We start from the raw sequence: 13,053 nt of genomic DNA, 5'->3' as shown, positions 1-13,053 counted from the left end.
CAAGTATCATGCTATGGTGGAGATGAAGTCTGACCTTAAATAATCTTTATCATATAACCCTTCCTGATAAAAACTTACTCCTCCTTCCAACTGCAAGGTTTGTGTGTGGTAGCTACCTGGGCACCTGGCAATAAAGAAGTCACTGTTACGAATCTCCAGCAATACCTCGATCACTACTAATTACAAAAAAAAGTCCCTATAAAGATTATGGGTAGAGCAATACATCTACTTATCTCCCAGATTATAATCTATGTCACAACAGTAGTTAGTTTCCAGCTGGCCTTCTCCCTTTCCCTCTCTTTCCCTGACTGTTGATGAACTCCTTTGCCACCTGCTAAACTGCCCTCAAAGCCAGGCCCAAGATTGGGACAAAAGTCACCATAAAGCCTTGCTGAGTCAACAGAAAAACTTGGTGACTCTGCATTCCACTTATAGAAACTCTCAGATTTTCATTGCTTCTCCCTAAAAACCTGTGTTTTCATGACATTGTAGGTATAGACAATGAGAAAATGTCCAGCACCCTATTGTCAAGATATATTTAACAGTTTCATTGGGAATACATCTTTTATTCAGGAAGAGATGCATATTGCAATGTATCTTGACTTCTTGGTATGCTAGTCTCCCTTACACAATTCCTCTAGATAACTAGACATGTATACTTGTGGGGTTTTTTTTTTTTTTGCATGCAGGTTGCCTTATGTTAAAGAGAACATATGATATTTGTCCTTCCGATAGAGTCTTAAAAAATTAGTCTCATGCAACAGTAGCCTCCCAGTTTTTCCAACAGGATTTCTGAGTTGTAGCCTGGTGTTGCCCTGGAATACACTGCTTCTCAATGAGAGAAGAGTCTGGTCGTTCACCTCAGAGGACATTAAGCATTGTCTTGAGATACTTTTGGTTGTTAAAAATTTGGGAATGAGGATGGGTGGTACCAAAGCTTCCACTGGATAAAAGCTAGGGAAGCTTGTTGACTCCCTGCAATGGACAGAAAGCCACTTACTGCAAAGTGTCACTCTCCCCTGGAAGGCAGCAGTGCTGAGGATGAGAAATGTTCCTTAGCCATTCTCTAGGTTATCCATGAGTGGATTCAGTCTCAGAGGGAGAACAAGACCTGTCATCTAACTAATTAGTGGCAAAAATGGAGTTATGATCTAGTTCTGACATTCAGATTATTTTATCTCTGTTAGAATAAATCTTGCGTTCAGCACAACAGCCCAGTGGCTGAAATCCTCACCTTGCAAGTGCCAGGATCCCATTTGCTCACTGGGTCATGTCCCATTTGCTTCACATTCCATCCTGCTCCATGCCTGTGGCCTGGGAAAGCCATAGAGGATGGCCCAAAGCCTTGGGACTCTGTACCCATGGGGAAAACCTGGAAGAAGCTCCTGGCTCCTGGCTTTGGAACAGCTCAGCTCCAGCCAATACAGCCAATACAGCCAGTTGGGGAGTGAATCAGCAGATGGAAGGTCTTTCTCTCTGTCTCTCCTTCTCTCTGTAAATCTGCCTTTTCCACAAAAAATAATGGATATTTCAAAATAAAGAATAAATCTTGATTTTTAATGTGCACAGTCTACAGAGCATTATGGGTTCTCAACATGAAGCGCTTATGCCTTGACTATTCTTATAGAGTAAGCAACTCCAGAAATAGGTTATTCTAATGTGAAATGGATTCTTTCCTCTTGCTCTGGACATATTCTCAACTGATCTAAAACAAAATCTGTCATTTTAGACAGAATTTAAAGTATTTTCCTAGTGACCTACATGAAAGAGTGTGAGGTAATGTAGAAAGATTTGTAGGATCAGCACTTACCTTGCTATCTCCTTCTTGACCCCAAGAATCAGCAGATGGCCCTGACCTGTTTAGCAGTTATGTGTTAATAAATAACTTCTGCCCAACAAAAGGGGTAGAGTCCAACTAGGGAAATGCCACTCCCATGGCTTTCAAAGAACACGGCTTTCCACACAGGATTGCAAAGATAATGATAACTAGAAAAACTTGTTTGTGGGTTACATTCCAAGGTCAACACTAAAAACTTTAAGAAAGCAAATGTTAGCTAGATTTAATTCTCAGTGGGGACTGATTTAGTTTTCATGAGCCCAAAGAGGATAGAGGCAGGTGAAGTACCCACACATGAGTTGAGCCTGACAACAGCAAGCTGCTGGCTCTCTGGAACACTTTTTTGGAGTGATAAACACAATGTAAGATACCCCAGTAAGGGGAACTGCAGATGAAACATTGTATGGAACATGCTCGCAGTAGGAAATTATTGTGTGGCCAGCATTGTGGCATAGTAGGGAGTGTTGCCACCTGCAATGCCGGCATCCCCTACAAGCCCCAATTTGAATCCCAGATGCTCCACTTCTGATCCAGCTTCCTGGTAATGGCCTGGGAGAAACAGCACATGATGGTCCACATGCTTGGGCCCCTGTGCACACGCAGGAGACCCAGATCAAGCTCCTGCATCCTGTCTTTAGCCTATCCCTGCCCTGCCATTGCAGCCATATGGGGAGTAAAAAAGTGGATAAAACATAGCAAGTCTCACCCTCTTGCCCTGTAATTCTTCAAAATAAGTGAATAAAATATTTTTTAAAATCTTATTCTTTATTGGTAATAGATAATGAACAAGTGCTATTTCACTTGTGATAGCTAGCAAATCTACTGACCTACTCTTCCTTCTCTACCTCACTCAAAGCACCCTACCTAGCCTCGGTACTTTTACGGTTTGCTCTTGGTTGTGATTGGAACAATATGCTTCTGCCACTACTGTCTCTATTATGCTTTTCCTCACTTTATTTTGACACTGTCTGTTTCATGTCAGTTTCCCTCTGTTCCTGGGGACAGAGCCTTCATCCAGTCCCCAGGAACAGGAATGAAATCTCACCATGGTTACAGCCCAATAGATAAGTTAGCTTCACTCAGGAAATTACCAACAAATACTAAAGTAGAGAAAGGAGTCTAACAAACCAGTATGCATCCATGATTGTGGCTCAACAATTGCCAACAACCTTTGATCATCCAAATTACATTGAGCTGTGACCCCCCTAAAGCAAAAGTCCATGTCCAAATCCCTGGATTCTGGGAAATTGAACTTAAGTGGAGCAGGGCTCTAGCAATATAGAAACCCAAAATGCGGTGTCCCCCAGAAGCAGGCAGAGGAAGGAAAGGACCCTCTGCTAGAGCACCACATGAGTGAGGGTCTGCATAGTCCTTCTCCCTTGGCTTTCTAGCCTTCACAGGGCAATAGATAACAGCTCTGTTATCGCTCTACCTCTCATTAGCAATTTGTGATAGAAACCCCAGGAAACTCATATGCACTCCCAGTTCTTCTTCAATCATGGAATTACATTCATTCATTGCAAATGAGCAATGTATTAGCACTTTGTCTATAAATAATAGTAATAATACATAATTTAAATAGTAAAAACTATTAACATAATCACACAATTCTCCAAACACATTGATGTTTTTAACTCCTTAAGGTATGATATATTCAGCCATGCCAACTTCTCTGTTGTCTTGCGGGTGTTTGTTTCATGGCAATTAGATTATTTGCATCTTCCTCTAGGCAAGGGCCATACAAGCACCCAGGTACGTGATTCAATACCCTTTGCAGGAATGGGTGAAGGATTATGCTGTTTTGTAGAGTTTGGGGTTGTGTAAGTGTTCAAAACCCACGCCGGTACCCCTAGATCCTTGAGGAGGACGTGAACTTGAGCACAGTGTCATTATCCAATGTGATGGAGCACTGGAGCACACCAGCTAGGACCCATACCACCAGTTCACAGGAACACATCTTACTAAGTCTGCTCAGAACATTTTCCTGGTTTCACTAACGATAAATAATTTGAAAAAAAGGTTTACTGGTTGCAAAATGGCTAGGATTAACATTTAGGCAAATTCCTTCATGCTGAGAAACTTCAGAAAATTGGTTTACAACTGCTTCATGTACCCTTTATTTAATGGAAAATCCTGAATACTTTTTTTACACATTCCTCATCCACAGGTGGTTTCCTCTGGCTGCGAGGCTGCAGGAACTTCTTCACTGTGGGGAGGCTGCTGATTCTCGTCTTGAGGGCCTGCAGGGCACAGATCACAGCTTCAGGGAGGAACAAACAGCACTCAGGCCATCAGTAACACAGCCCAGGAAGACCTAGCCCTGCTAGACAAAACCAACTGAGTCCCCGCCATCAGCACCACATGGAGGCTGGGAAATGAGCCCCAGGGAGCATGCAATGAGGGAACAAATCTACAGTTCAAGAACATTCTCTCATGCCACATGCCATGTTTAAGGAATAATTCAATTTATGTCAACACTGTCTTCCTCACTCTTTTTTAAACTTGCACATTCATAGTTCTTAAACAATATAATGAGGAAGATGTGTGCATCATATATTGAAACACAGAAACTTCTACAAAGGAGAAAATGAAGGTAAGTGAAAACTCTTGGAATGGAAGACAGAAAATAGTAAAAGTTAGCCTGAGGCCACTCACACCAATTTCAACACTGAGCACTGAGGCAGAAGTTTTGGCAAGAGAAAGTAGGAGACAGAGAGGAATACAACATCTGATTGTTGGAGCCAGTGCTGAGGGAAGCAAATCCTAAGGAAGGCACCTGCTTAGATGGACTCATTGTGGAAAGACAAATATGCATCTGGAATGAAGGGAATTACAGAGGAATCAGGAAGAGATACCACACTGGAAAATGGATTAGGGAAAGACATGCTGGGCATTGGCACGCTTTCTTAAAAGGCAAAATGACAATATTCATATTGTTGGAACAATATTCATCTACATTTACTTGCAAAGCAAGATTCTTTTCATGACTCAGAACCAGAGTCTAGAAGCTCATGTTCAAGTGTATGTGTATGTGTGTGTCTGTTTGCACACATGTGTACATGCGCAAACCTGAAGGATAGGGTTCAGAACATCACAGTTCCAGAGACTAGATGTTAAATGAGAAATACGGGCCCTGCCCTCCAAGGCTAGTGAGGCACCTGCAGCAGAGGGAAGCTGGTGATGATGGTGGGGTCCAGCTCCTCCACATGATACAGAAGCTCAACCAGGTGAATGTCAGCCTTGCTCAGCTTGTTGCCAACCAGGTAGTCTTGTCCATGGCTCTTCAACACCTGGTCAATCACCAAAATGAAATCCTGGTCACAGGCTAGTGAGGCTAGTCCCACTTCTGCTGTTCCCTGGCACACACATGGAGAACCAGACCTTTCTCCAGGACCCTGGCTTATGGGGAAGAGGAGTGGGCACTGGTCACTCCTCAGTGAAAGCCCAGGAGATCCTTTCATTCTCACTCCCATTTCACTGGGGTGTGCACACCACACACCTTCACTTGCACCTTCCCCCTATGCCAAAGACTTAGCCCCTGCTGCCCGATGTTCCCATCTCTCCATGCCCTGATGGCTGCATCCCTGACATTTCAAAACCCATGTCTACCCTGCACTCTCTTCAATCCACCCTGGAATGCAGCTCCACACAACACACTTCTCTTTCCTGTGAGGAGACAATTTCCGACTACAGATCTCCTCTTATCCACTCCCTTCACTCCATTTCAGGAATGTGGGGCACATATGGATGAACTTGAAGTCATATTCTTTGTCTCCTAAATTACAGTTCAGGAACTACCCTGAGTGAGGTCTGCAACATACTTCAAAATGCACAAAAATAACACATTTTTTGATAGAGAAGGAGGTGAAAAGGAAAATGTTAGTTTTCCCATCTAGGTCGTGAGTATCCTTGTGTTCTCTGATTTTTTTTTTCACATTTTATAACATTAATATTTTCCAAAAAGTTTTAGGGTAACATGAGATGCACATGAAAATATTTCAACAATTTAGTAAACATGGAGAATAAAGAGAAGTATACATTGTGCTTCCCCCTAAAGAAAAACCCCATTGAACATTTCTGTAAATGCCCTTTTTAGACTATACAACCCACATCATTAGGATAAGCACAAGTTCAGTGTCAAACCCTATGTTATAATATACTTTGCTCACTGATGCTCACAGGACTCTGATTTCAGTGCTTATATGCTTACACCACGGGATAGAGAGCTTGTTCTCAGGCCAATATGTCCCAAACCGTCAGCACAGATAGGGTCAGGACAGAGCACTTAAAGACTGGATTCCTTTTAATTCCTCATTCCTTGCATAGGTAGAGTGAACAATGTTAGTCCTTATTGGATGAATAAAACAATGATTCAAGGATTTACAAAATGGGTGTTGCCTTTTAGTCTTTGGTTTATTTTTAACCACCTGTATCTTTTATAAGAGCTTTTAATATTATTTTGGGGCCTGTGTATTTCACTTAGCATATTTGCAAGTAGTTTAGTTCTTGAAATGTTCTTCTTTTGCTCTCAAAGAAAAATATTAAATTAGTGCTACATATTATGGTAAAGGCTTTTTCCTTGGTTTCCACTGCTTTCCCCTAAAATACGTGTGCCGTGTTCTCATATTTTATCTATAATTTTTGGTTAGCTTCTCTTAGCTATCTTTTCCTGTCCATCCTTCTGCAAACATCTCTCTCATCCAGGGCCGATGTCATGGCATACCAGGCTAAGCCTCCACTGGTGGTGCCAGCATCCCATCTGAGAGCTTGCGCACATTCTGGCTGCTCCACTTCCATTCCAGCTCTCTACTACTGGTCTGGGAAAACAACAGAGGATAGCTCAAAGCCTTGTGCCTCTGCATCCATGTGGGAAGCCCAGAAGAGACTGCTGGCTCCTGGCTTTGGACCAACCCAGCTAGAACCATTATGGCCATTTGGGAAGTGAACAAGTGAATGAAAGATTTAACTCTCTCTCTCTCTCTCTCTCTCTCTCTCTATATATATATATATATATATATATATATATATATATCTGCGTGTGTGTCTACTTCTCTCTGTAAATCTGCTTTTCTAATAAAAATAAATCAGTCTTTGAAAAAAAAAAAACAGAAAGTTTCATCCATCCCTGAATCACGACAATATTCTACTGATGGACAGCTTACCTCACTCGATTTCAGTGGTGTCTGCACAATCTATATACCTCGTAGTATGTTTGTATAACCCAAATTTATTTATGACTGTGAACTCTTGCCAAAGAGAGAATTCTAGATTGGATACCAATAAATTAAAATCTTCTTTAAAATATCACCTCTGTCATAAATGGTATAATTTTTCTTATACTCTATTAGACCCAATGGCCTAAATGTTAAGGTGCTAAGGGACTATTAAGGGAAGTTCCTTTGGAAGTAGGTGTTAATGCCCCCAGGGAGTTCAGACAATCTTGTGTAGCACAAGATTGTGTATTCTGAGAATTGCAATGTTGAGATCCAAACACTCACTGGGATTCTCTTCCTAAGTGGGACTCTCAGGACACAATTAAGTTCTCAGGAAAAAATATACTAATACTATTAATATTCTTATAAAAGGGATGCCAGAGTTCACCAGACCTGTTCACAACAAAACAACACAGCTCAAAATTAGCCATATTTGAAGCGTAACTTTGAAATGACCCATTCCTGTGGTTCCTAAGTCTTGTGCATTGTGTGTTCATGCTTCCCAACAGTGAGAAGTAAATGTCAAAGTCCACCAGTTTGTTATTTTCATTCTGGAACCCAAGCTCCTAAGGTATCGTCTCAGCACAGATATAGCCTTTCAACTCTGAGTGCCCCAAAAGACCAAGAACTTCCATTTACCTTTTCAAAGGCAGGAAAGTAACGATTTCTTGCTTTATCTTGGATCTCAGCAAAGTTTGCTTCTTTTACTCCAGGATCACGGAATGGGTAAAGGATAATCAGTTCATTCAGGTCTGCTATGCCTTCATCATACATGTCAATCCTAAGAAATAAAACAACCAGTCAGTTGCCTCCAGCTTTATATGATTTCCTAGCTGAAAACCATAACAAACTATGTGGTAAAGACATCCTGTGGAGGCATTATTTGGAAGCCACCATGCTATGAACTGTTAACATGTATGTCCTTAAACAGTCTACAAGGTAGATACATGTCTCAGATTTTTCTTGGACTTGTGACCAACTACAGTTAAAAGAAGGGTTGTTCAGAGTCATTGTATTGAGAGAAGGCCATATGATCCCTGCTGTGGCCACTGAAGCTATCAATAGAATTGGATCTTTCTCAAATTATGTCCTGTGCACAATCACCAGCATTCTTCATGTGACTGGAGCTCTGCTGTCTGCATCAATTGCAGAAACATCGCTGGTATGGCTGTTTCACACCTGTTCCTCCTCATCTTCTATCCACCATAATTCCCAGGTTCATTTGTGGTGCCCAATGTGACAAGTTCTCCAAACTACTTCCCATAAGTCTTTTGACAGGCTGCTGCCCACCTCTAGTCTGTCTACATGTCTTGCGTTTCCAGTTAAAACATCCCATTACATAGTGCAATTCCATAAGAGCCAATGTGTGTGACAGCAAGCCTTTGTTTCTTCACACTGATTTTCTATAACATATTTTAACATGATATTGTTATATATCCACATACCACAGTTGTAATTCCTCTAAAGTACTATACCCAGTGATTTTACACATTCACAGAATCCTGCAAATATCCACAATTTATAATTGCAGAACACTTTTACCACCATTTTTTTAAGAAGAGAACCCTGCATTATTTGGCAACCACTGGCCCATCATCCTTTCCTCTGTCCCCAGAACATCACACACCCAATTTCTTTCTCTGAGGATTTGAATATTATAAACAGTTCATACAAAAGAAATCATGCAATATGTATCCTTTGTTGTCCGTCTTCTTTTATGGAACACAATCTTTTCAAGGCTTTTCCATGTTGTAGCTTGCATCAGTGTAGCATCCCTTTTCATTGCCAAATCCTATTTTATTTATGACTATAGCACACTTGGTTTATTCCTCTGCTGATTGACATTCGGTTTATTTTATGGCAACTAATTGTGACGGTACATTTTTGTTTCACTTGGATACACAGCTAGCAGCAGAATCACTGGGTGATTGGTTCCTTTACATTTTACCTTTCCAATAGCTGCCCAGAGCTCTAGATGATATTTTATGTTCAATCATGCAGTGCCATCAAGACAAAGAAAAGAGCTGCCACTATTGGTAGTATTGAGTCAGCAACTACCCTTTTCCAAGCTGATCAGTTCAAATAGGCATCCTTATCATTTTTGGAACCTGAGAATCAGCTGTTGGGATCCCTCCTTTCCAGGTCTTCAGCTTGCCATTTTGTGTCTTGTTGCAAGTCACGGCCTGGAGTGCAGGCCATTAAAGCTTGAACTCCTAAAACCATGATTCCTCCATCCTCTGACTTCATTTGTCATCAGGCTTTGGGAACTGCTGTCACTGGACTGTGTCCACGAACCGCATCTTCTGCCATAATCACACTCACCTAAATCCATCCCAAACATTCCCTTCCTGTGCTTCCCGAGACTCTGCTGCATTGGACCTCAGTGCATGTTCACATCCCCACTGCTACTGCCTCTGCTCCCCTGTCACGGCCCTGTCCACTCGAAGAAGGGCCTCATCATCCCTGTACTATCTGTGATGTATGAACAGAAATTATACCGTACAGGGCTCTCTCCTTCATGTCTTTCCCATACAGGTTGTGTTTGTTGGCAAAGTAGTTGAGGATGGCTCGGGTCTGCACCAGCTTCATTCCATCAATCTCAACCAGGGGCACTTGCTGGAACAACAATTCTCCATCTTTGCAAAGAAGAAAAGAAAACAGCAAAATGTCTATAGATACACTCTGTTGAAGAAAACATGTTGAAACTAATAAAGCTAAAATTTCTTAAAGTTTTCAACAAATAGTATTTTAATTGAGATATCATTCTCAACTTTCCCTTCTGTTTTTTAGCCCTTTATTGGTTCTCTCATTTCCATTGAACACATTTTAGTTCTGGGGATTTTTCACTTATCTTCCTGGATAATTTACATGGAAATTGGCAGAGGATTCAGTAGGGTCACTAGCTGAGAATCATGTACAAGAGGACCTTTCTCAAATTGTGTGACATTTGTGACATCAAGGCCAGCTCTGTGATGCCTTTGGTGGGTTTTTCAATCTACACCTGTGGACACTCTGTGCAAGGTGGGCCTGTGTCCTTGACCCCGTGGCTGCTGATCATTGTTCTCCCTCTACCTCCTCACACACTTACCTGGACTTCCAGCAACTCAGCACTATCTCATTAAGCAGCCCACAGTTTTTGCTGGACCCAACTGAAAATGGAAAGGAAGTAAAGATAACTGCTGAAGATATCTCCTCTCATTTCCTCTAATGCATGTCCCTGTACATAATGGGATTGGAGGGCATCGATGTATCAAATACAGAAAGCAAGAACAGAGCATTCCCAGGGCAACACATTGTTCCAGAAATTACTTTAGAAATGTTTAGTCCTGTGTGGTTTTTACAGTATTTTCTGCTCTCCTCATGGACAGTACCCCTATGCTTTAACTACTCCCTCCCTTTCTCCCATTCCCAGGTGCCACGCACAAATAGGCAATGTCTGTTGCCTAGACACCGTGTTTAGAAGCATTTAGATACTTGATCTCACCATTTCTTAACTTTTCCAGATCTTGTCGCGTTTCTATGTATTTCTCTTCAAACTGGAAGTAGAAACAGTATACAAACATTAATTAGTTCATTCTATGAATTATGGGCTTTTAAACCTGATGATCCTTGTTATTAACATTAATGTTAATATTAATGTTAATTTGTGGGTGAGCCTGGATCTATGAGGTGTCAGTGGAGAAAAGGGCTATGAAGTTTTTCTAGATACAGAGTTGTAGTAGCTCAGGAACAGCAGAGTGATGCAGCAGAAGTGGCCAGGACCATAACCCAGAGTTGTAGTAGCTCAAGAGAGCCAGAGTCTTTCCCTGAAATGAGAATAGAGCCTAGCAAGTTCCCAGCAGGGAATAAGCCAAAGCAGTAGCCAGCTACCATTCTGCCACCATGAGCCTTCTACAATTTACTTCATCCCACTCTGCAGGAGCTCAGCCATGAGTGAAATGAATCCATGTGGTTGCACAGCTGCAAGTCTTACAAACAGAACTCCTTTGGAAAATATGGGGCATAACAGGATATACAGATTTTGAATTAAATGATGGAGTCACCCACTCAAGTTTCAGCAAAGTTAACCTTTGTGAGTGCTGTTTGGGCAAGTTCCCGAAGATAAATGGAACCATTTTGATATCTGAGATGGTTGCGCAAGTTTCATATCGCCTAACCATGGACATGTTATTAAATCTCTTTGTGTGTCACTATCCCAATCTCTAAAATGAGTCTAGTAATCATGCTGATGCTAAAGGTCTCCATGAGGATTAAATTACTAACGCCTGTACTACAATTAGTAAAGTACCATGCATAGTGGTGTAGGAAGAGCTCAACAGTCTAAGTTCTCCTTAGGATTTTGACAGAAATCTGTTTCTTTTTTTTTTAATTGCATTTCATTTTATGACATCATTTCATAGGCTCTGAGGTGCCCCCAACCTCTCTCCCCGTTCCCTCCCCCCATGGTGGATTACTCCACCTTGTTGCAGTATTACAGTTCAAATCCAGTCATGCTTCTTTCATTGCAAGCATGTACCATGCATAGAGTCCAGCATCTTATTGTCCAGATAAATTCAACAGTTTCTTGGAGAGACCATCTCTGGTCTGAAAGCAGAGCTGGCAGAACATCGTCCAGACCAATTAAAAGCCACAACATAACATCAACAACAGTTTACAACATTATGGAGTTAATTGACAGGGTATTGAGCAACTGATATGTTAGAAAATGCAAGTTCTTAACCATATTCTGTGACTACTTCATTGACATTTCATTTTTAGTTTATATACAACCGTCTGATATGCATCCAAAATGGCTATAGGATACTACTCAGCTGTCTCGTGTCTATTTTCATTTTAGTATTTAGCAGTTTATAGTGTTGAAGCATAATTTTTACTGAACTTGGCAGATTTTAGGATAGTCTAAACTGACTTATAACTTTAAAAATGCATATGTCAACATTTGCGGCACAGAACAGTTTTAGGAGTGGTGTGCAGAGAAATCTTAAATACTCCAGTGAGGAGTTACTTCTTTTTGTGTCCTACCTAGTAAGGTATATGTGAGTCCCCGCTGACCGTTTCCTGTCTGATTCTAAGCTTTCCTTGTATTTCTCTATCTATTCTAATTTTGTTTTGCTTTGTTTTGTGTTGTTTTGTTTTGTTTTTACTGGGGGGCTCTAGAGTGACCCTGATGGTCATTGCCGGAGAGGGTGGGGATCCAAAACTGGAACTAAGTAAGGACCAGAGAAAGCTCCTCTCCCTAGTCCCGAAGGGAGTTTACTGTTCTATTTCTGCAGACCACTCAGGGCTCCTCGCAGGGTCCAATGCCATCGGACAGAAATCTATTTCATCCATGATTGGTTGCCCTGGAACAACCCAGCAGCTGTGTCCCTTTGGTGTGTAGGGACAGGTTTTTTTCTCAGTGCTTTCTCTAGAGGGCAGCACTCAGAATTATCCCATAGACCCCTGCTGGGGGCACATGCTGGGAAGGAAGGTCTGGTAACACTGAAACACTCTGAGGTGCTCTCTCAAAAGCTGCTGCACTTCTTTCAACTCACCCATTTATAACACTTGAGAGCAGGGACCATGTCTGTCTTGTTCACTGTGTATCCCAGAACTTGGCATTTCCTAGGTGCTCAGCAGAAATCATTGCTGAACGAAGGTATGCCACAGTTGCCAGGCAGTTTGAAGTTATCCATCCCTTCCTGCTTCTCGGGTTGCATTTTACTTTAAGTGCTTTCATTTCTCAATATTATAATTAAATCCTCTAATTGTGTAAATGTATCACATGTACTAGAGCAAGAAGAAATTGTAAACTTAATAATTATTCCAAATCCTTTTATTTCTTTGCTCACCCACTTTCCCTCCTTGCAGCAATTTGAACAGTATCCCAGATGTCACCTTTTTAATTCTTAAATAGTTTAAAGGTTTCCCTAAAACAAAAGACATATTTTAAATATCCACAATAAATAGCCATATCTTAAAAAAAAGTTGATGGATAAAAGCTGAGAACCATTGTTTTCTACT

General features: G+C 41.3%; 2 protein-coding genes across 2 annotated transcripts in view; both read right to left on the bottom strand.

The window, feature by feature from the left end:
* LOC101531866 (glutathione S-transferase alpha I) overlaps nt 1-13,053 on the bottom strand; it is a 175,638-nt gene that overhangs the window by 105,764 nt on the left and 56,821 nt on the right. The window lies entirely within an intron of this gene.
* LOC101533070 (glutathione S-transferase A6-like) overlaps nt 3,939-13,053 on the bottom strand; it is a 56,849-nt gene continuing 47,734 nt past the window's right edge. The window contains exons 3-7 of the mRNA XM_058662206.1: nt 10,535-10,586; nt 9,554-9,686; nt 7,690-7,831; nt 4,996-5,127; nt 3,939-4,077 (exon numbers count right to left, since the gene is read on the bottom strand). Of these exons, the coding sequence (XP_058518189.1) occupies nt 3,958-4,077; nt 4,996-5,127; nt 7,690-7,831; nt 9,554-9,686; nt 10,535-10,586 (579 nt within the window). The 3' untranslated portion in view covers nt 3,939-3,957. The remainder of the gene's footprint in view (nt 4,078-4,995; nt 5,128-7,689; nt 7,832-9,553; nt 9,687-10,534; nt 10,587-13,053) is intronic.

Source organism: Ochotona princeps, chromosome 1 (genome assembly GCF_030435755.1).
Source record: "Ochotona princeps isolate mOchPri1 chromosome 1, mOchPri1.hap1, whole genome shotgun sequence".
NCBI lineage: Eukaryota > Metazoa > Chordata > Mammalia > Lagomorpha > Ochotonidae > Ochotona > Ochotona princeps.
This window is presented reverse-complemented; position numbering and strand designations above follow the sequence as displayed.